At 31.6% G+C, this 20,521-nt stretch overlaps 1 protein-coding gene across 1 annotated transcript in view; it reads left to right on the top strand.

Moving 5' to 3' along the window:
* The window catches only part of LOC135221835 (S phase cyclin A-associated protein in the endoplasmic reticulum-like), a 233,562-nt gene extending 214,434 nt beyond the window's left edge, over window positions 1-19,128 (top strand). The window contains exons 26-28 of the mRNA XM_064259737.1: window positions 545-694; window positions 3,003-3,173; window positions 3,529-19,128. Of these exons, the coding sequence (XP_064115807.1) occupies window positions 545-694; window positions 3,003-3,173; window positions 3,529-3,612 (405 nt within the window). The 3' untranslated portion in view covers window positions 3,613-19,128. The remainder of the gene's footprint in view (window positions 1-544; window positions 695-3,002; window positions 3,174-3,528) is intronic.
* Window positions 19,129-20,521: the final 1,393 nt, after the last annotated feature.

Below are 20,521 nucleotides of genomic sequence, written 5' to 3'. Positions count from 1 at the left end.
TAGCTAAAATTCAATACTTCCTTGGTGTGCCCTTAAATTAATTTGCAGGAAAGTCTTATATATAAGGCATCAATGGGTATTGCACTTGCAGCGAAAAGAGAATCGCTCTAATATATTGCATAATCTGTACATAAAACTAGGTTAAAAAAATCTATAAAATAAACTTTGTTCATATGGGAATACCACATACCATCAGAGAGGAAAGAGTGAGACAGATTTTCTCATGACAATTGCTTTATGTGTCCGAGTATGAGATTTTGAGTAGTAACTTTCATCTCTCTCTCTTGTGTTTTAAAATGTGTTCCAACAAAACTGCCACTAGATGGTGACTTATTTTTCAAAAACATAGTCACCTGAGACTTTGTCTTTAAACAAAACTTGCCACTGTAAGTGCATTGTCTATTGGCATAATTAAATAGGAGGCAGGACTTTGAAATATATATTACATAATAGGGCTTTGGGTATTGGTTTGTTTTGAATGCTATAACAAGATTGTACTGTATTTAATCATATAGGGTATTGCTTACTCTTTTCTTCATTACAGGGTGTTTTAGGTAGTGAAGGTATATCTCTGGAATTGCGCCACATTGCTTCCTACCTACTTTGGTATTGTTCCTATTGGCCATGTGAGGAAATACTCCATAATGTTATTGCTCTTGTTGGTTATTATGCTGTAAACAATAAGGAAAATCAGGTATGGATCAATTTCATTTCATTTTATTATGTATGCAAAATCTTTTATCACCCCAATGTGCTCTAGTTATATTAGAATACAGTATTTTTAGTTTTTATATAACTTTTATTGACTTTTAGCAACCAGATATATATATATATATATATATATATATATATATATATATATATATATATATATATATATATATATATATATATATATATATATACTATATATATACGTGGACCCCCCCCGTGTTTGCGTTCTCCGGATTCGTGGACTCACACATTCGCGGATTTCTCTTGGGAACGTTTCCCCGCATTATTCGCGGAAAATTTGTATATTCCCAGTATTTTTCTATGAGAAACATCCACAAATTCCTGGTTTTTTTATCAATTTCATCATAAAATGCACTTTTTGTGATAAAACTATCAAAAAACCAAATAAGTATGAAAATTTTTAGTAGCTTTTTCTTGAGTTTTAACTTACAAAATAGGCTGTTTTCAGCATTTTTCTTGTATGCATCCCCCGACGAATGCGGGAGAGCACTGTGTGTGTGTGTGTGTGTTTGTGTGTGTGTGTATATATATATATAATATATATATATATATATATATATATATATATATATATATATATATATCTATATATATTATATATATATATATATATCACACACACACACACACACATACACACACACACACACCACACACATATATATATATATATATATATATATATGTGTGTGTGTGTGTGTGTGTGTGTGTGTGTGTGTGTGTGTGTGTGTGTGTGTATACAGTCAACCCTTGTATTTGCTTTCTTGACATTTACGGACTCACCTATTCGCGGAGTTTCCTTTGGACCATATCTACCCATTGTTCGCAGGAAATCTCCCTATTCACGGGTTTTTGCAATAATAAATATTCACTAATTAGTGTACTTTGATGTTATTTTCATGACTAAATACATTTTTATGATACAAAAATTATTTACTAATTTTCAAATAAATTTGATTAATACTGTAAAGTAATAAAAGTAGTAATTCTCTCTCTCTCTCTCTCTCTCTCTCTCTCTCTCTCTCTCTCTCTCTCTCTCTCTCTCAAATTATTTACTAATTCCCTCCAAATATTAATGTTAATGTAAACAGCAATAATATCAATTCATTAAAGAAAATAGTATAGTGAATCAGTAAGATTTTAGTTTATAAATTAAAAAATTATGTAAGAATGAAGGAAAATCCATTCTACCCTGCATCTTTCTTTTTAGATCCAGGTACCAAGGTGTCAAATATGTCAAGTAATGTGACAAGAGGGGGAGCAAGTGTGTTGTGTTGCCACTAACATTCATGTATCTCTCTCTCTCTCTCTCTCTCTCTCTCTCTCTCTCTCTCTCTCTTTTACTGAGATGGTAGAATTTTTATGGTACATGTATGCATAATATGTTTATTAATATTTTCAATTATTATTTATAATAATAGTTATAATTACAAAATTCATATGTAATAGTTTAAAGAAATACAATAATCTTTCCATTTCAATCTTTTAAATATGTGAATGTACAGTCATACCTAGTGTATTCGCGTTTCTGGATTTGCAAATTCATGGATTCACGAAGTTTTAATTGAAACCTAACTAATTTACATCTGCGATTTTTCCACAGATCTGTATACAGTATGTATGTTTTCTTTATTTTATTTAATTGTACATTTATAATATGACTTCTGTGACATAAAGTTTACCTAGTTAACCTGCTTGACAATGACAAAGACAACTTCAGTCATTTAGTTTACAGACCATTTGTTACTTGGTTGTACCTTTCTGTAAGTGCAAAAGAAAACGGCAGCTAATAAATTGGAATAGGGGTAAATGCACTTGTGTGTCAAATATCTATTAGGTGATACTATATGCTAAATTTGCACGTCAACCATTTATTTCTTTTTAAGAGTAATGTATTAAGCTAACTTTTAAATGAAATTAAAGTGCTTTGGGAGCATGTTTTGGGTCATTTTTAGGGTCTAAACTCTATAGAAATAATTTACCAGCATTTTCAGTGACTCGTACCAAACATTTGTAATTCCTCCTGATCTGTGACAGGTTCTGGAACCTAATCCCACAAATGTTGGAGGTTTACTGTATAACGTTGTTAGATTGCTTAGAGGTATATTATAATTCTGTTACAGAACTACTTACTTTCATCTGAAGTTAAGATATTGTAGGATGTCTGTATCACTAGTTTAAAACAGTGAACGGCTATGGTATATTTCTATTATGTTGTTAATTTATTATAGACACTTTTCATGTAATATTGACAAAAACTTTTCCAGATGGTTATACAGAGTGGAGAGGTCCCAAGTGTCTTACAGCAGCTGTGTAATTTGCCTTGGCAGTACTTCAGTGAGCCCCGTCTCACTGCTGTTCTTTTCCCAACTCTTCTTGCTTGTTGTTTGGATAACCCTGATAACATGGTGATATTGCAGCAGGAAATGAGCTTCCAGGTTGGTAGCAAAAACATTTTACTTTTATCACTTAACCACTACATTTTTTTCCTCCAACTTACATGGCTCATGTTTTTGAATTAATGGCCCATTATTAAGAATTGTTATTGAATTATTGATCCATTAATCTATTAATTAGTGATAATTAATAGATTAGCTTGCAGTGGTTTTGTTCTGAATAATTACTGTAACTGTTATTTAGGTTGGGTACCATTGCTGCTGAAACTCATTGTGATTACACTCCTTGACGGTTGTTTAGAAAGTTTACATTTTATCAAATTATATATTATCTTATTAGGGGTTACTATACTAAGGATGAATGGAAAATTATGTAAGTCTTATTTATTTCCACTAGGTCCTTGAAGACTTCCTGCACAATGGTCAAGCTTCAGATAAACCTCTAGTGTCCATTCTTCAGAGAACTCATGTTCAAGGATAATACATTTGGCAGTTAATATATCCTCTTCCAGCAGGCTAACTTTTAAGGTATTGAGGAGACTAAATAGTTTTGAATCTCATCAAGTTTTTGTATTAAAGACTATGTATTAATAAGTCTGTAGCATTTGACAAGATATATATATATAGCAAAGATGTGTTAATGTTTATCAAGGCACTTCATCCTTGTAATTTGTGGGGTCATTTCTGTTGACTATGTTAGTCATTACTATTGTAGCAATATTCAAGCTGTTACTGGAAAAGGATTTATTATCCTTATGGAATGAGAATTTTTCTTACTTGAACTTATGTAATGTAATTTTGCATCATATTGTACAGTGATAGTAATTACTGTTTAAGTTTGAGATCTTATTTGCTTTGCTGGATATTGTGTGATATGTAAAAGATGATGCAAAAGGTCATTGCGGCATAGTTGAAAATACCTGTAGATAAAAGTAATCATAAGATTTGTCATGAAGGCCATTGAAGGAACCTTACATATAAAGGTATTTTTAATTTTCATGAAGAGTCAATTGGCTTTTGTATCCCACTTACCAAAGTGTCTTAAGAACTTTATATAAGAGAAGTTATTGATTACACCCAAATTTCTAGTCATTCCATCTGGTAAAAGTAGTGCTAAGTCAGTAATATCACATGAAGGGAAAAAAATTCATTTATAAAGATTGTTATATCATGTAATAAAGTATGTACTATGAAAGTACCATTCTGGACATACAGTGGATTGAACCTTAATATTTTATGTACAGTAGCTTTTCAGCTAGTTAGATACTTTGGCCATCTAGCCTATCAATGAATAACAAAGACCCAGTGTTGCCAATACTTGAACATTTTCAAGGTCTCCCTAGCTAACACTAATGCTACATAATGTATAGCCTCAGCTAAACAGTATTTTATACTAACTGTCCATGTCCAATATATAGGAAAATCTATCATGTTTAACGAGGTAGCCTTGCAGAATTCATCTTATAATTTAACAGATTAGTCAAGAAGCTAGTGAAAAGAGGGCTATATTTGATCAAATTATTCTTTAGTCTTTGGCAGGGATTTTCTACCCATAAATTCAGAGAAAGGTGTGTTTGACAATTATTGTTGTATAAGGCTTTGATTTGTGTGTAACATGGACTTTTCTGGCATTTTTAGTGAAAATTGAGGCTTTGCGTTTGGTTTGGCACGGTTTAATGTCCGATTATTATCTTTCTAGGAATTATTTCTGTGATAAATTTAAACTTGCGATTATAGAAATGAAATTTTTCTTAGAAAAACTGTTCTTGTCAGTAGGTCTCTTGTTTCCATTGAAGAGTTTGTAATTTTCAGCATTATTATTCTATTTGTGCAACTGTCATGACAAGATCAAAGATACAAATTCCTATAAATGATTGGGTCATTGCTGAATTCAGTCCACAGTAGTAAAGGTCTGACCACTCCAACTACATCTTTTCACTGAATGGCTGAAGTGCTTTGGTTTATTGCAAAATTTTCTTATATCATATTAGAGCAATATGCCAGCCATCAATCCAAACAGGAATACTGAAGATGTACAAGTGATATTATCCTCTTATCTTGAGAATTTTTCACAACCATTTAGTGGGCCACACATGACCCAGTTCCTGTATTTAGTCATTACAAAATTAATAATGACAAATTTCATGTCAATGCGTAAATTCATTCACGAGGGTATGCTGATAATTGGATATAAATTAAGAAATTAAGAAATTTTTGCAGAATCTTCAACATTTTTTGTATGCCAAATTATGAAGTTTTTACAAAGATATAGTATGAATGGTTTTATTCTACAACACAAAAGCCAGCCTTCCAAGTTTGACCTGAGAATCTATGAATATTTAATTAGTAGTATGGTCTTACTGTATTTCATAACAAACTGATTGATGGTGCTCATAAGTGTTTGCTCATCTCACTTGTAATTGGCATTTTTGGCAGTTTTCCTCTTACATAATACTCTTACATAATTGTTTGTTGTGTTATATAAATTTCATATTTTACTCTAGTAATGAAGTAGTTTCATACGTTATTCTCATTTTACTCAAGTAACATGAAACTACCAATTACTATAGTAGTGAGAACACATCTTCCAAGTAGAGGTAATCATTATCCTGTGATGCCATCACTCTCTTGTTCAATTATTCAGTACCTCAGAAAGGGCTTATAATTTTCTTCTTTTAGTATCACAGTGAAATATTTTTTATCAAGTGAGTGGCTATTCCCACAGACATAACAGATGCGCATTAGATTTTGTGTGGTTCGCCTTTAGATGCACAGATTTTGATAACAGTGAGATAATATGAGAGATTTAATTTTAGTGTGATGGATTATTATTAATAGGGGTTAGTTTGTACGTTTTAGAACTGGGTGTGAAAGAAATATAATCTTGATTGACATTGTCTTAAAGTACCTTTTTTTTTCAATTTGATATGAAGCATTCTTAATTTCTTTTATTTTAGTGTTCATTGTTAATACTGATTGAATTTAAGAACATCCCATGTCTCCTAGGGTATAGAAAATACAACCATTAATCTTCGTAACAGGGTACTACCCATAGTAATTTCAAGGAATTGGCTCATTGAGCATAGATATGACAATCTCAGTGATTTATCCATGATTCCATGCTCTCATTGCAGCAATATGTCTGTGTTTTAAGGATCTATAATTCACTAAAATCATAATCGTGTCAAAACTGCCACTTTTTAACCAGAATTTTTTGGGGGGGATTAGGAAAAAGTCACAGGATTTAAGATCAGGTAGATAGTTATAGTATCAGTGGGAATTCATGTGTCAGAGTTTTATAAGCCATGCATGCCCAGACAGAGTGATGCAAGTTTTCCTTACTTTATAATGTCTACCATTTATGCAGATCAGGAAAATAGCTGATCTTCTAATACACAAATTTTTGCATTTAAAACTTTCACCCTGACAGCTTTTGGCACAAGCTCTAAAGCTTACCTCTTTTATAGTTTTACTTTTTTTAATCTGGCAAAAATGCATGTAGAATTACTGGAATTGGCGTCTTGATGATGATTGGTAAATGTAACAGTCTGAATAGCATCTTTATATGTATTTCAAATAATTACTTGTTCTCAATGAAAGCTTATTTGATAACCCAAATTTTACCCTCAAATATATGCTATATATGTTAATAATGGCATATGATTGAGAGACTTTGAAAAATGTCTTTGGAAGTCCAAAATTAAATAGCATGGTTGCTGAAATCAGAGTATTGAAGAGGGTTTTGAATGCACACTACTGTATTTTGTTTAGATCGTATATATATTTTAATGTGTTTTAATGCAAATTGGAACAAATCCCTCTTTAAGTGTCAGAAGAAACAAGTTACTATCAACATTTTCTAAAGACTAGATTTTACTTAACACTTGAAATTGATAAAATTTTCTACATGTGAAACATTATGTGTAGTTAATTTATACCAAACATGATGTTGGTTTGGATGAGCCCCATTCAATTCAGTTCACCCTATCCTTATTAATTGATGATGCCCTACTTTTATCTCAGGTCACTGTGATATATTGCTTTTTTTGTTTCCAGATACAGTGTTACCATTCCTCAACAAATATTTACATTGTTTTCCCCATTATCCTCCTTTTTTCATTTTCTGAGATATTGATAATTATACATGGTTTTTCGAGGCATCTTTTTATTTCTCAGTGCGAACAATTCTATCAGTTGGTGGGCATGCATTTTTGTGGGTAGAGCTGTCTTTTAAATTGCAGCGCATATATGCATTTTGCTAAGTTATGCTCAGCATGAAATAAATAACATATCCTGAAGACTTACAGTATATTAGGGGCTATGATAGTGTTGATAGTTACTTTTTTCTTCTAATATTTGGTGAGATTTGTTTCGGTGAGATTTGTTTCAGTTCACGCCAAAATATATAGAAAATACGTAACAATTTTGTGCATGCAATAATGTATATTTGAAACCCATTTCAAGACTGATTTTGACAGTTGTGCTATTTTATCATTAGGCATAATGTACATTTGAGGAAAAATTATGGTTATCATTAAGTTTTTATTTAGATAACTCCTAATTATAATAAACACAACTATGCTATTTGGACATTTTGCTCTTCTGGCAGTCATCTACCTGTCAACCATTTCTAAGTGCATGCATTTGACGCCAGGTGTAAAGTGCCATAATTATGCTATCTGGACATGTTACATTCTGACAGTCATCTACCTGTACACCAGATCAAAAACACAGTGGTGTAAAGTGGTAGCTGGCCATATTACAGTTAGTTTGCCTTTAGTGGCGTGGTCTGTATGGTATTGGCATACCACCTCGGTGGTCGTGAGTTCGATTATCGGGCATTCCATTGAGGTGTGAGAGATGCGTATTTCTGGTGAGAGAAGTTCACTCTCGATGTGGTTCGGAAGTCACGTAAAGCCGTTGGTCCCATTGCTGAATAACCACTGGTTCCATGCAACATGAAAACCATACAAACCAAACCAAACCTTTAAAATGAGAATTTTTCAAACTTTTTGTGCACTCATTTGCATTAACATTATCCTCAAGCTGGTTTTTGAAAGCTTTAGGTAATTATATTGCTTGAAAATAGGTTTAGATGTAGGTTGTTGTAAATGTAGTCATATCAGTAAGAACAAAGAATGTCATAAAACCAATGTTGTTCTGAGCTTAACATATACAGTAATATCAAAATGAAAGGGGTGAAAATTAACATTTGCTTGTGCCTTTAACTCACTGTTTTTCTCTGTTTTAAATGGGATAACTCTGCTTTGTGTGATTAACCATGAAAGTCAACAAAGAATGTTAAAAAAGGAAATTAAGTAAATATATATGCATGAGGAATGATAAAGTAGACTGCAATGGTTAGAGAAGAAGCAGAAAATACAGTTGCCTCCACTCCAGTAATTATTTTTGTCAACTAGTCATGAATGGTGACCAGCAATGTTCATTGATGAAGGTAGTTGCAGTGCCTGAAAAGTAGTGCCATTGAATATTAAAGGGTAATTAGGTTTTAAGCAATGTATACTGGTCATGAATGTTTATTTTATTTGGCTAAAGCTCCCTTAGCCATGCAAGTGAATACATTCACCTATTGTACTCTTACAAAATAATACTGTCAGAAAAGATAGTTTTACCTTACAGATAAAGATTAGAACATCGGTATAAAACAATTCTCCAGATGTTTCAAGTAAAATTTATTTTAAAATTGGAGAGAAAATAGCATTTCTAAATCTGGTGCTGCTACTCATTTACTGCACTTTGAGGTCATCCTCTGAAAACCAACAGTTTTACTGTGCAGTACTTTGAGGGTTTTCAGAAACAAAATGTTTAACGGGCTAATTTTAACCAATTCATTTTCTTCTTTTGATGGGTAAAATGATATTCTTGGTTTATTAGAACTTATAAAAAGTGAAATGTGTTTATTTACGTATGAAAAATTAGTTCTGGGCAACCCCAGGCAGGGAAAGTTGAACCAAGATTCTTGAGAGATAAACTGGAACAAGGTTTGAAGAGGAAATGCTAGAGTAATAGCATATATGAATAAAACTTCCACTGTTCTCTGTAATTTTGCATCATTAGATCTGTCAGAACTTACACAAGACTTTAACATTCCTGTTGTTTGAACCCTCAAAACTTTGTGAGTAATTATGTTCCTGACATTGTCTTATTGAAGTAGCATTTTTCTTTTAATCTCTACCAATAGATATTTAGCTGGAAATGTATCCCCACTTTACATTAAGAATACCTTTGTCATTTTGCAATTATTTGTTACACTTTAAATCCATTTATATTTTAACTTAGTACAGGCAGTCCCCGGGTTACAGCGGTGTTGGTTAATGGTGTTTTGACTTTACAGTGCTTGCTTCACAGCACTGTTAATCTATTTTTACGTTGCCGTAAGCAGTTTTGTGGCAACATGCACCATTTTGTGGCACCATTTATTCCCATTATTTGGGAAAAATTTTCTACTGGGTCCACAATAATACAAAGTGTTGTGAGTCCGTGTATAATTTTTAAAACTTTACAAAAAGCTTTTGAACCCTTCCCTGGGTTCATCTTCAGTCCAAAAAAAAAAAGTATTTTTGTTGTGGACTGAAGGTGAACCCGGACTCACAACACTTTGATTATTGTGGACCCTTTAGAACATTCCCATTATTATTATGATGATGTTTCAGTTTACAGCATTTTTTGGGTTACGGTGCGTCATCGGGAACAGATCCCCTGCTGTAAACCGGGAACTGTACCACATTTTCCTTCTACCCCACTGGTGTGCTTTCAGCCTTTGATTTTTTATCCATTCCCAAATTACTTGTTCATCTTCGTTGGCTTTACTTTGCTAAATCTTTTCATCTCTTATTTGAGGATGCATTTATTACATGCTTTTCCAATGAATTATAAATTGCTTCCCACTTGTCTTTTTAAATTATTCTATACAATAATCTGCCTTCTTTCTCAACCCCTGTTTTTACAATAATATTACAGTATAGTTGAGCATACTTACCTTTCAATATGCACATACATATGTACCAACAAGTTTGACAAATCGGACATATTTCAGAAGTCTATTTCGTTGCACAGATATTGGTCAAGTTGCATAATTATCAAGGTGAGATGAAGTTTCATTACATTTCTCATAGTATACCTGTACATCAGGTATTTACCTGATCATGTATTTATTTTCTGTATTATCCTTTACACTTAATCATTTTTTTTTGTTTTTTCATATTAATGCTTTTTTTTTAAGTTTGCTGTGATGGTTAATGACCTTTCATGTTTGTTTCATTTGAATTTAAGCTTGTTATGAATAAAAATAATATTAGTAATAATAATAGTAATAATAATAATAATTCAGTCCTATGTGAGAAAATTTGTTTACTAATAAGAGTACGTATATATAAAGCAAAGTTAGTAAGGATTATTTTCCATGTAGTATATTTAAAGCACACTTTATTTTGACTCATGATTTGGAGACTGAACATGTTACTGGACCAATATGCCTTATAGTGTGTAATTTACCTTAGATTTAACTTATTACTATTCAGAAGATGAACCCTATTCATATGGAACAAGCCCACAGGGGCAATTTGAAAATCAACCTTCCAAAGAATGTGGTGTTCACCTAAAAGAAGTAACAGAAGGTGAAAATTAACAAATTAATAAATAAATATATAAAAATGTAAGTAAATTATAAATCACAAAGAGAATTGCTTTAGGGTAATAGTAATGCAATGCATCTTTGCTGGAACTTTTAAGGTTCCAATTGCACAACATCCTCAGGGAGACTGTTCCACAGTTCAACAGTTTGAGGAATATAGGACCTCTCAGGACCTCTGGGACAGAAGTTTGACTGTGCATGTTATGATAAAAGATGGTTGTTGTTTTATAAAGAATTTGAATGATATCTTGTTAGTCACTATTGAAGTGTAATAATTGTGACCACAATGAAATCCAAGTATACAGTCTCACATCTTATGTACAGTCAGTCCACGTATTTGTGTACAAAATGAACAAAGATTTTTGGAGAATTTAGTTACAGTAGCGACTTCCCTTCTTCTATTTTAGTATGAGTGGAATTTCTTTCTGCCTACATTATATTATGTTAGATTATATATATTTTCTAATATGGTCAAGAACACTGTATACAGTGCCATACCTTATGCTCAAGTCATTTTTGAGCTTTATTGCAGATATTTCAAAAACAATAAAATTTGAGCAGATAACTATCATATTTTTAACATTTTTGAAGTACTGTTTCTTTTAATTATGATGGGAATTATGCTGATGTCACATGATTTTTAAAATGGCTTTTTTTTTTTATCAGGAACTACCATAAATATACTATGTACTCTCTTTTTAAGCATGTAATTGGAGAAATATGTCAGCTTTTTCTAATGAAACATCATTCTTCTACATATGTAGCTGATATTGGGCATTAAATTGCAAGGTTCATGACTAATGAGTTTTATGATGCATCACATTTAGGTAAACTTGTGGCCAGTGTTAGTGTTGAACTGTTTGTTTTATATTAGTTTATATATTAATGGTATAGTGTGCAAGTTTGGTAATAAATAGAATTCTTGGGAATTCCATGCAGCTTTTGCAATAAATTAAATTTTCTGAATTGATGTGACATACTCAGACATATACAATACCCAAGTGTTCTGTACAATGCATGTATGACTTAGGCAAAGTGTATAATAAGCAGTTTAATGTTTGAACATTAAGTAAGTAACACTATGTTAGGTCAGGTTAGCTATCTTAGATTAGGTCAGAATAACATAGGCTAGGTTGAAGATAAGGCAACCTAAATTTTTGCTTTAACTCTATTTTGCCCTGTTTCCTACATTACCATATTGGGTTAACTGCTTATAGGAAAAAGCTTGACCAGACCACCAAATCGAGAGCCTGAGCTCTCATACTGGCAGATATTGGGAATGTGCTGATTGTCATAAGTAACATATATTAAGAATTTATGGGCATTATTTATAATATATGTATTAATTTTACACAATGCCAATAACATATAGACTGAAACATCAAAGTACGAGGAAGTATTTATTTACTTCTTTCATGCTTCTTGGAACATTGCTGGTACCCTGTAAAACTTTTCATATTGTAATAGTATTTATTTCTGGGGTTATATCAACTTCCTTCCATAATCTTTAGAGCAATTGACTGAACTTCCAAGCCAGGTAGCGTTTGAATACCAAAGTAACATAGTTCTATTGCCAAAGTTTTTTTTTGCATTTATTTTTTGTTAGGGTAGAACTTTTAGCATATGTTAGAACAAAATTGAAAGATAGCAGTTTAAGTGGGTAGTTTTCATGTTTGATATTTAGATGTTTCCGCACAGGAAAAAGTTTTGTGGCTATTATAATTTTTTTTTTTCATGCAGTTTTTTTATTTCTATAGATTTTCTTCATCTGTGTCTGGGTACAAATGGCAGCTCTAGTTTTAGAGGGTTGCATCTTCTTGATGTGCCTCTCTTTCTTATTTTTATTTATACAATGTTGATGAGGGGTAATAATGAAAGTAGCATATCTTTGCAGCTGAGATATTGAAGTTTTATGATTTTTTAAAAATAATTTGGCTGTAAGATGAAAGCTAATACATTATATAGGGTAACCTTTTATTTGTATTACCTTGAAAAATCTTCAAAATTTTGCTATAGAACTCTGCTCTCTTGTGTACGTCTTGTAAATTTTATGTTGGTAGGCTGTTGTCTTATTTCCTCTACAACATATGTTTACGATGTACTGTATTTTATGAAGGGTTTAGTTGCAGTAAAGTACTGGTTAATATGAACTAGTGTGTGTGTATGTGTGATAGATATTACTTTCATATTTATGTGTAGCTTTAAAAACATTTGAATTGTCAAGAAATCTTTGCTAATAGAGGTTACATATTTTTATTTATGTAAATTTCTCATTAAGTGAGAAATTTCTCATTTAAAAAAAAATAAGATATTGTAATTTTGTGAGAGCTAGTTGTTTGTCTATACATTGTGTATAGTACTCCATGATTGTATAGAACCATGTTTGATCCATACCCCCCCAAAATGTTGCCTTTTATTATGCCCATTACAATTATCATTTCCTACAGTTTTATGTGAATCATCTCTAGTAGGATCGTTTTAAGGGTACTTTCATGTTTTCCAGCATGATTTTGTATGAAAATGAAATTACGGCATAGTAATGTAAAACACTGCTCCCTGCTGAGATGCTTTTACTATGCTTGAAGCTTGTGTTAATGACATCATTTCATTTATATGTATTTTAAAATTAACTGAAAATGAAGTGTTTTCACTGAAAAATTTATGTAAAGTAATTACATAGCAGTGAAAGTGCACAGATGAGAACGAAAAATATACTATAGAGATTCTGATTCCCAGAGGCTGCTTATGAAGAATGCTTACAGCATCTTAACATTCATTATGGCACTAGAGCTTATACATAGGTTCAGTGAATTAAATGGAACAGACTTATTGATATCTGTTGGCATCAGTGAAATTTTAATTGGGAAACACTGGAGTAAAATTATTTATTAAATCTTCAGGAATAACGTCAGCATTGTATGGGGGTTACATAGATGTAAAGGATTGTGTGGTGCTTGGAAAATATTCTTTTACATTTTGTAAATGTAGAAACCTGTGGAAATGCTGAATGGAGTTGTCTACTTGTATTCATTCACTAGAATGACATTACTGCTTATTTTTACTATTTTTCAGTCTTGGTATGTATTAAAAAAAAATAGAAAGCTTGTTCATCAGTTTTCTTCAGAATAGATTGCTCCTAGATAAAAAACGCCATGGAAAGATTGGTAAAATATGTAAAAGAGGATGACTAAAAATAAGCATGTAGGTGAGATTGTGAGTAAAAAAAGTTTATGAAAGTTGTTAGAAATTTCCGTTTGCATTTTATGCCTTAAGTTATTTATAAATTCAATTTTGAATGCACTGATTAATTAATATATGTACTTCAGATAAATCAGTTTTGATTTGGTCTCAGCCTTTATCCCTTTCTTTACTTTCCTCTTGGTGTCCTGCTATTTATCCTCTTAATTTGGAAAAACTTTTATCAAAACACTATGATGTTAGGAAATGGCTTACATATCTCAAAAAGAATGAAATACATTTTTATGTGGAAATGTTGATTTAAATTACAATTCATTAGACTAGATCTGTGATGTAGATATTAAACATAGAAAGTGTCTGTTGAAGTGTTTATGACAGTGTTATGACAGATATCAATAATAGCAACAAAAATGTAATAGCTTTCATTTGGTTACATGGTACATAGAGTAATGATGGTATTGTGTTTCATAACTATTCATTTAATTACTAGAGTATCTAATGATGAATAGTAATGATTTCGTAAGAGACTGAAGTGTTATTAGTGAGACTAAAGATAACCCTAGTAGTCTTGAAAATTATAAGGGAATATGGCTTTACTTTGTTAGTGGCCTTCATTTTCTTTACCTTGATGTTTTCATAAAAATGTTTTCACCTGTATTTTATTAAGTGTAATTATTTCCACTATACTTTTATTGTTTGTATACTAATTTTTTAAACAAAAAAGCTGTGCTTTTATATACAAATAGTGGTACAGGTATATAGGTTTAGGTTTTTGTAGCAACAATTTGGTTTACATTTTGCTGTGACTGTTGGAGCTAAATTGGTATTTGATTAGGGTTCATTTCAGTCACATAGTCCGGAAAGTCCTGATAACTTACAGATAACTTTCAAGAGGAATACAGTATGTATATCCCTACACTGTCCTCTCAGTTTGTTGCATTCTTGGTTTTCCCAGTTCATAATTGAAGAATGTAAAATCTGAGATGTCTTTCCAGTTCTGTTGAGTTTTACTGAGCATACATAACATCAGGATATTCATCCAGTTTTGAAATGACAGAAAAAGAATCTATGCTGTAGGAGTTTGTGGGATTGGAGGTTGTGTAATGCTTCGAAAATTATAATTTTGAAGTTCCAAGCAAGATGCCGGTGCACATTTTCTGTTAGATACTTGGGTTCCCATTTTTCATACTGTGAAACATATCTGGTCTATTAATAGATATAGCTAGGTTAAATGAATTGCACGATTTTGCACTTTATAAATATAAATGAAGTTAGGACTCATTCATTATTGTTGAGGAGTGTTTTTTTTTTTTTTTTTTTTTTTTTTTTTTTTTTTTTTGTGGTGTTGGGTTTTGTGGGGTGTTGAGAGTGCTTTAGTGAGTTTGTAGAGCAATTTGCAGAATACACATCTTGTGTACTTTTTGCTATTTCTGAGTAATTACATTAGTAAAAGGGGTTTTCAATATGTATGTATAATTTTGTAGTTTTCTTATAGTATAAAATGTTTTGTCTGTGTAGTAAATCAGCATTTTGAATGATTTTATGTTAGAATTTAAGCTAGTCCATGCACCAAACTTGTGGATACCTGACAATCATTTAACCAAAAACCATGAAACTTGTAGGTCAGCCAACGGTCCAAGATGGATCTGGTGGGATTTTGCTTGAACAAAAACAATAAAAATAATAGTAATAATAATAATGATAATGTGTTTGAATGCATGCACTGACAATTTGTGTTTTTTCAGGATTAGTTTTATCAAGCTAATGAAAATTTATTTTCCTTCCTTTGTAGGATATTGAACACTTGTGAGATTTTTTTAATAACCCCTCATGATTAAATACCTATACGTACTTGCAACAGTTCCGGAGACGTGGTTGGGTAGTAATGGTCAGAAATTTTGCCATATTTCTTAGATTTTTAGCAAAATTTAGATTTTTAATGAAATCTAGCAAAAGAATATAATTTGAATATTTATGAAAAAATAACTACAATTTAAGAAATTTCCACTTGAGTAGGCTTTGCTAACATGTGCATTTATCATAGCTGTAATAAGAAGTTTAGCAATGCTTAAATATCTTTGTCCCACCAGAGCAAACTTTGAATGTTGACTGGTTTTTAGGTCATTGTAAATTAAAGACAACAATCATCCCTTTCAAATATGCTGTACTCAACAATCTGTTTTAAAATGTTTATCGGGCATGTGTCTTGTCATTAGGACCCTTCTTCATTTTTTAGTAATTTGATGCAGAAATCCAGATTTTCAGATAATTGTGCAAGGTGTAATGTGTAGGAATATATTAATAGTTGCTTCAGGAGTGAATATTTTTTTTTATTTAATAGGTATGATACATAAGCTATATTTTATATAATCCTTGTTTGTTTTTAATATAACTTTTGCTTCTGTTTTAGAATGTTGTGTTCACTACAATTTAGGTAATCACCATCAGCAGATTACAGCATTGTAAAATAAACTACTAAATATGGGCCCAGATATAGAATCATAAAAGGATGAATACTAATACATACCTGGAGTGGTTAGCTTTGGTATTTTCTTGTCTTATGCAGAATTTGTATTTAGTCTTTGTTTGTGAATACTCCCTTGAAATAAATAGCTTTATCAAACAAGTCATAGATTTAGTTTTCACATCTGGTGTATATACTGTACATTGATTGTTTTTGTAATTTTTTTTATCATAACTGTTATATACAGGTTTTTTTAGGTTTTATTTCATAGAATATGCTGTTATATTACCATATCATTGCATAGTATGAACTTCTTCTCATGAAATATATATATATTCATATATATAAGAAAAAAGTGTGAATGTGTTAGAAGCTAGTTATGAAAGGAATTAAAGGAATGGGGAACTTTATGCAAATACAGTATATCATCTGATTATTAAACTCCTTACTACTGTGCACTAGGTTACAAAAATTCTCGATAATTAAATTACTGTAATGTCTTTCTTTCTTCTTGTAGGAAATGCATCTTTTGAAGAAAGAAACATAATTTTTTAAAATATAAGAGGGATATTGCAAAAGTTTCAAGCATTCCATGGTTTATTACTTTCATGTATTTAAAATATTTGCATTCAAATTAATTTTTTTCAAAATAACAATTTCATAAAGCATAATAGCTCTTGTGAAGCCTATTTGAGAATATGCTAAACTGTTTGTCAGATCATATTACTATAAAGGAAAACTTTGCAAAAAAAAAAAAAAAAAAAAAAAAACCTACTACAATATGGAAGTCATGTTACAGAAGCTTCTATAATATTAAAGAAATTAAAGAATTTATTCCTGAGATCCAGTATTCCTAAAGGAGACATCATAGAATGTTCTTTGGGTTTAGGTTTTTCACAAAAATAAATGTAAACATAATTTGGTAAGGCTAGCATATAGTATGAGTTGTTATTCATGCATTCCATTGTTAAGATTTCTTACTTGTGCTTTAATCAAATGTGAAAAGTTCATTATTTTTAGCCTTTTGTTGTTTACTGTTATGAAGTGGAACTTTTATTTCTTAATACATGCCATAGATTTCTTACTCTTATTTAAATTCTACTTTATTTTGAGAAAATACTAAGGGAAGAATGGTTGTCATCACTTTGTTTGTCGAAGTCCTCACATTTTGCAGCGGCAGAGTTGTTGAATAGTATAATAGTTACTAAATTCTTGATATTTTTAAGAGAACTATGCTGTATTTTTACTTCAGTATCTTTATAGGGATACGAGTACAGTTGCTTTTCTATAGTTTGAGACTATGAGTTATGTTCTTGAAGTTTGACTTCCATAAAGTAAATGTAATTTTTCTTATATTTAAAGTCGTTATTAATAGCCACTCAAAAATGACAAAATAAAAATAATGAACGGTAATAGCTGATGCAGAAGTTGATATCAAAAGATCTTAGAAGTGCTGATAGCTTTTTATTTGTTGCTGTGAATGCTATTTTCTGTGAATGTATAAGGTTAAGACTTGAAGGTTAACTAATGATTAATACCTAAATTGGTCATATTACCAGCTCTCTACTGTTTTATTTTGTATTAGGCAACTTGGAGACCTATTGAATAGTTGGATAGATTATACTGTTGTCATGCATTGTTTATGATGTTGAATTTAACATTGCTTTGTACCTTATAAAGCAATTTAGAATGCTTGGTGATATACTGTATGTTTCTAGATTCATGTTTTAGCTAAGTCTGATGCTTTATCTTGTTGCTGATGTTAATTTTTTCTAGTTTTGAAGTAATGGGATCTCAAGACTATTGTGTATGTAACTTCCATAGATCAAATTCATTGGGGGAAAGAATGAACTATGTATTTACATAATTGAAAATTACAAAATGATGAAATTGATTTTGAAAATATTTCTTAGTTTGTTACTGTTTTCTCTTTCATGTCCTCAGTAATTCATGAATGTTTGTTAACCAGCCAATTCCTACACAAGTTTTGCTTTTTTTGAGATGTACAAGCATTCTTAAGCGACACTGAAAAAAATATAAAGTTTATTTTAAAGAAAGATATGATGAGTGGGGTCCAGTTGTATTTGTATACATTCTCTCTTTATTATTAAGGTGTATGGATTCGTTAATTCTTGAATACCTGTGCTCTGTTGCCTAAACACTGAATTTTATTTTATATCATGATTTTTAGTGGAATGATTATTGACATAAACTATTGCTTTTGTCAAAGTAAGAGCCATTGCCATAATTGTGGGAAGCATTTCACAAGATAAAATTTATTAATAATTCACCTTAATAGATTTCTTTCTTTTATGATGCATGAAACAAAACTTAAATCAGACACATAAACAATAGTCTTGTTGGTAACATTTCTTCCTTTTTTTATTTTTTGTTGCTGAAAACTATATAAAATTTTCAGGCCATAAACTATAGGTATGAATTATATTTGTTACTGTAAGGACATTCTTTGAAGATGTATGTTGAAGTATCATTTTACCTTCTGTATTGAAGTGACCTTAAAATGATTGCTTTTGTAAAAGTTTCCTGTATGTTACAAAATGTTTAGTCTTATTTCTCAGTAGAATTTATCTTAACATACAGTCTTTTGTATTTCTTGTAATAAAAGTTTACAGAATACTAACTTTGTGATAGGCAGTTGAGACTTACATGGTTTAATCAGGTTTAGCTTTTTATTTATCCTTTTGTTTATATGTGCAAGTATATGAAAAATAGTGCGTGGTCAGTTTCATTGGGAAAGCTGTCTTGATTTGCACTGAAAAATAATTTGACAAATTATACCATTACCTAAAAAAGCATCCAGGGCATCCTCCTGTTTAGCACTATAATAAAGTATTGGCTTTCAAGTTCCAGGATCACTAGTGTGTTTCTCTGAAGAATTCCTCATTATGGGAACACCGAAATGTTAACAAGCAGCAAGATAAATAGGGAGAGTTGTAGTCAGGATGGGCATCTGCCAGTTAAACATCTGCCCCCCCTCATTTTGGGACCACCTTGACGTGGTGAGGGGGCTCTCGAACCTCAGGAATCTCTTCCCAGGTTCGAACCCAAGAGTCCCATATGACATTATATATTTTCGAGTAAACTTATGTGGACTTTTCCATTTTTTGCCAAAATTTTTGAAAGCAAATAAATGAGAAACATATCATGGCTTAACGTGGAGTTAAATCCGAAGCTAAATAGTGAGAACTGTGGTAGATCCATCATCTACCCGACAATGTTCGGACCTGTTTTTCAGGCGGAACTATTCTGTGGAGCTGGACCACGGATTCCAGGGGGGGCCTGGTTCTAGGAATAGAACTCTCGGCATTCTATCCAGTTTGCCCATAATGTGATTAGGATGGGGATAATTGTATTAACATAATACTCTTAGTCCTAGCAAGCGGGTTCTCTTACACTTGGGCCATACTAATCATGTTATGCCATCCCCTTTTGGGTAGGGTAGGGATGCGGACATTTGGGAGTCCTTTCTCACTTGTGCCTTTGGCAGAAGATTTAACTTCGCGAAGGGCCAATGATATCTTTTCAAGAATTTTTTTTTTTTTTTTTTTTTTTTGTAAAAACTCAAAATTTATGAACTGTGAAATAAATGATTTGAGTACCCCTGGGCCCCATGATGGAAAAACTACGGCACAGTTGATGACCATTGGCACGTCACTCCCGAATTTCCTAGGTACTGCCCCAAGCAGTGAAAGTACTATAAAAGATACAAAGGAACACCCTGTTCCAAGTAAAGCAGCAGAGCCAGAAAACCAAATAGAGTGCATAAATAAAAAAGAAACAAACAAAAATAAATTGGTAAACTCCAATATCGTAACAATGGAACCATATATGATGAACAATAATTCTGAATTAGAGACAAATAATCCTCCCAGCAATACAGAAAAATATAAAAATCATAATAGACAAGCAACATACATAAAACAAGGACCAAAGAGAAACAAAAATTACCGACTTAATCCCACATTGGTACATTTTGATGACCTCTTTGGACCAGACAATTGGTCAAGATTTCTAGTCTCAAAGCTGACAACAAAATCTCAGCAGCGATGCTAG

Source organism: Macrobrachium nipponense, chromosome 3 (assembly GCF_015104395.2).
Source record: "Macrobrachium nipponense isolate FS-2020 chromosome 3, ASM1510439v2, whole genome shotgun sequence".
Classification (NCBI taxonomy): Eukaryota; Metazoa; Arthropoda; class Malacostraca; order Decapoda; family Palaemonidae; genus Macrobrachium; species Macrobrachium nipponense.
Note: the sequence above shows the minus strand (reverse complement) of the source record. Positions and strands in the feature narration are given on the sequence as shown.